The sequence below is a fragment of the Anarrhichthys ocellatus genome, unplaced genomic scaffold (genome assembly GCF_004355925.1).
Source record: "Anarrhichthys ocellatus isolate YVR2014 unplaced genomic scaffold, GSC_Weel_1.0 scaffold7594, whole genome shotgun sequence".
Taxonomy (NCBI): domain Eukaryota; kingdom Metazoa; phylum Chordata; class Actinopteri; order Perciformes; family Anarhichadidae; genus Anarrhichthys; species Anarrhichthys ocellatus.
In genome coordinates, this window is record NW_022287568.1 from 1 (window position 1) to 2,176 (window position 2,176).

The 2,176-nt window shown below is 38.6% G+C and overlaps 1 protein-coding gene across 1 annotated transcript; it reads left to right on the forward strand.

Moving 5' to 3' along the window:
- Positions 1 to 333: 333 nt before the first annotated feature.
- Positions 334 to 1,969, forward strand: jmjd8 (jumonji domain containing 8; the record flags this gene model as incomplete). The annotated part of the gene is made up of 4 exons (XM_031842447.1): positions 334 to 535; positions 1,109 to 1,176; positions 1,253 to 1,387; positions 1,700 to 1,969. Coding segments are annotated over 4 exons (486 nt in total), but the record flags the coding sequence as incomplete, so codon positions are not given.
- Positions 1,970 to 2,176: the final 207 nt, after the last annotated feature.

Sequence of the window (2,176 nt, forward strand, 5' to 3'; positions counted from 1 at the left end):
ATATATATATATATATATATATATATATATATTTGAAAATTGTTACTAAAATCACAAATTGGCCTCAAAGAGCTTCACAATAAAACAAAACACGTTTTCTCTCATTTTTTGGTGAGAAAAACCAAAAAATGAACTAACAGTCTTTTACACACGTTATCTTTGTTAAACATGATGAAGTTTTATACATATATTTATATATATATGTTTAAGGAGGAAATAGAGCATTTGTTTTGGGACTATTTTCAGCGGCGGATGAATCCAGGTTTGCTGCTCTAGAGAGTATTTATATGTGTGACTGAGTCAGAATAAACTACAGTGTGATGATGATGAAGAAACAACAGATGTTTTAATGGAGCTCCACACACACACACACACACACGCGTGATTCTCTGCTGGTTGTGTTTCGTCTCCTCAGAAACTCTGTATTTCTTCGGAGACAACAATGTGACGGAGTGGCAGCGTCTGCTGGACCAGTACGAGTCTCCTCCGTACGTCCTGCCTCACACCAGCGCAGCGCTCAGCTTCGGCATCGCAGGTCCGTCCTCAGAGTTTAACCTCCGACATTTTCTGTAGTTTTGATCCTAAACATGTTTCCTGCACAAAAATAAACGTGAATAAAAATCATTATTGTCGCTGATTATTGATTATTGATACCAGCCTGTTCTCAGCATTTAGTTTACAGAAAATAAATACTTTTACACAACAGCGGCATTATGTAATTAAACTGATATTTAAAGGGTTACATTTCTGAAAAAGATTGAATATTTGGTGGTTAAGAGGACTGATGCTGGTTTAGAGATTTAACAAAAATAATATTAATATATAATCATTTCATGACAGTTTTTTCCTTTAAAATCGGAGCATTTTCTTCGGTTTTAAATCGACATTTATTTCTGCTGTTTTTCTTAATTATTTTTCTGTTTGATTTCTTTCGTAATTTGATGTAAAACACTTAGAATTATTGTTCTTTGTAAACAAACTCTTCTTGTTGGATTTTTGGAATGAAAAGGTTCTTTAAACAATTTTAATTCAGTGACTGTTTAGTTTTCTGTGACTCGAATGCATCACATCTAAAGACGTAGGCTTCAGGTCTGTGTTTGGGCTCCAGGTCCTGGATCAGGAGTCCCCTTCCACTGGCACGGTCCTGGTTTCTCTGAGGTCATCTACGGCAGAAAGGTGAGGACACAAACACCTTTCTTTAGTTCCCTTTAGACCAACGTCTCGGTTTCAGTGAAGGACTCTTCTCTCTCAGCGGTGGTTCCTCTACCCGCCGGACAAGGAGCCGCACTTTCACCCGAACCGCACCACCCTGTCCTGGGTGACGGAGACCTACCCACACCTGCCGGAGGAAGAAGCTCCGCTGGAGTGCACCATCTCACCTGGAGAGGTAAACATCACCTAACACCTTTAAACAGGTGCTGCTGGTTTATTATTATTATTATTATTATTATTATTATTATTATTATTATTATTATGAAGAATGTTCCTCTTCAAAACCGAAATGTCTGTTTCAATCAGAGGACCTGGGTCATGGACAATATTTGATCTTGATGGTGTTCAGTAATAATAATAATAGTGAATCAGAACTTTCAAACAATGACTTGTGAACACTTTTAAATCCGTTTCTCAGCTCGCAGCAGTGATTTGACTCTCGTAACATAATGAAGACTAAATGATAAAAACCCTTTTTCTCCATCAGGTTCTGTATTTCCCCGACCGCTGGTGGCACGCCACCCTCAACCTGGACACCAGCGTCTTCATCTCCACCTTCCTCGGCTGATCTTCTTCATCAGCTCAGACTGAAGGAGGAAGAGTCTGTATCTGATGTCTGAAGCAGCAGCGTCACAAAGACAATATTCCATTTGTTGCTGTCTCATAACATAACAATAAAAATGTATTTAATGACCAAAGGAGCCAAAGGAGACATTTGTTCCAGTCTTCTGAGGAATAAAAATATCTGCTGTTAAAATGTTTTCACATTATTTCTGTGGTTCTTTCAACAGATGAAGTTTTAAGATTTCACTGCAACATCGTGTTTCATAACAAAAGTGTTATTATAGAACATCAGATAATCAACACAAAGTCCAGCTGAGGCCACGGATTGATTACTGAACGAGTCCACTGACACACGACGACTACAGAGAGACACGCGACGACTAGAGACACGCGACGACTA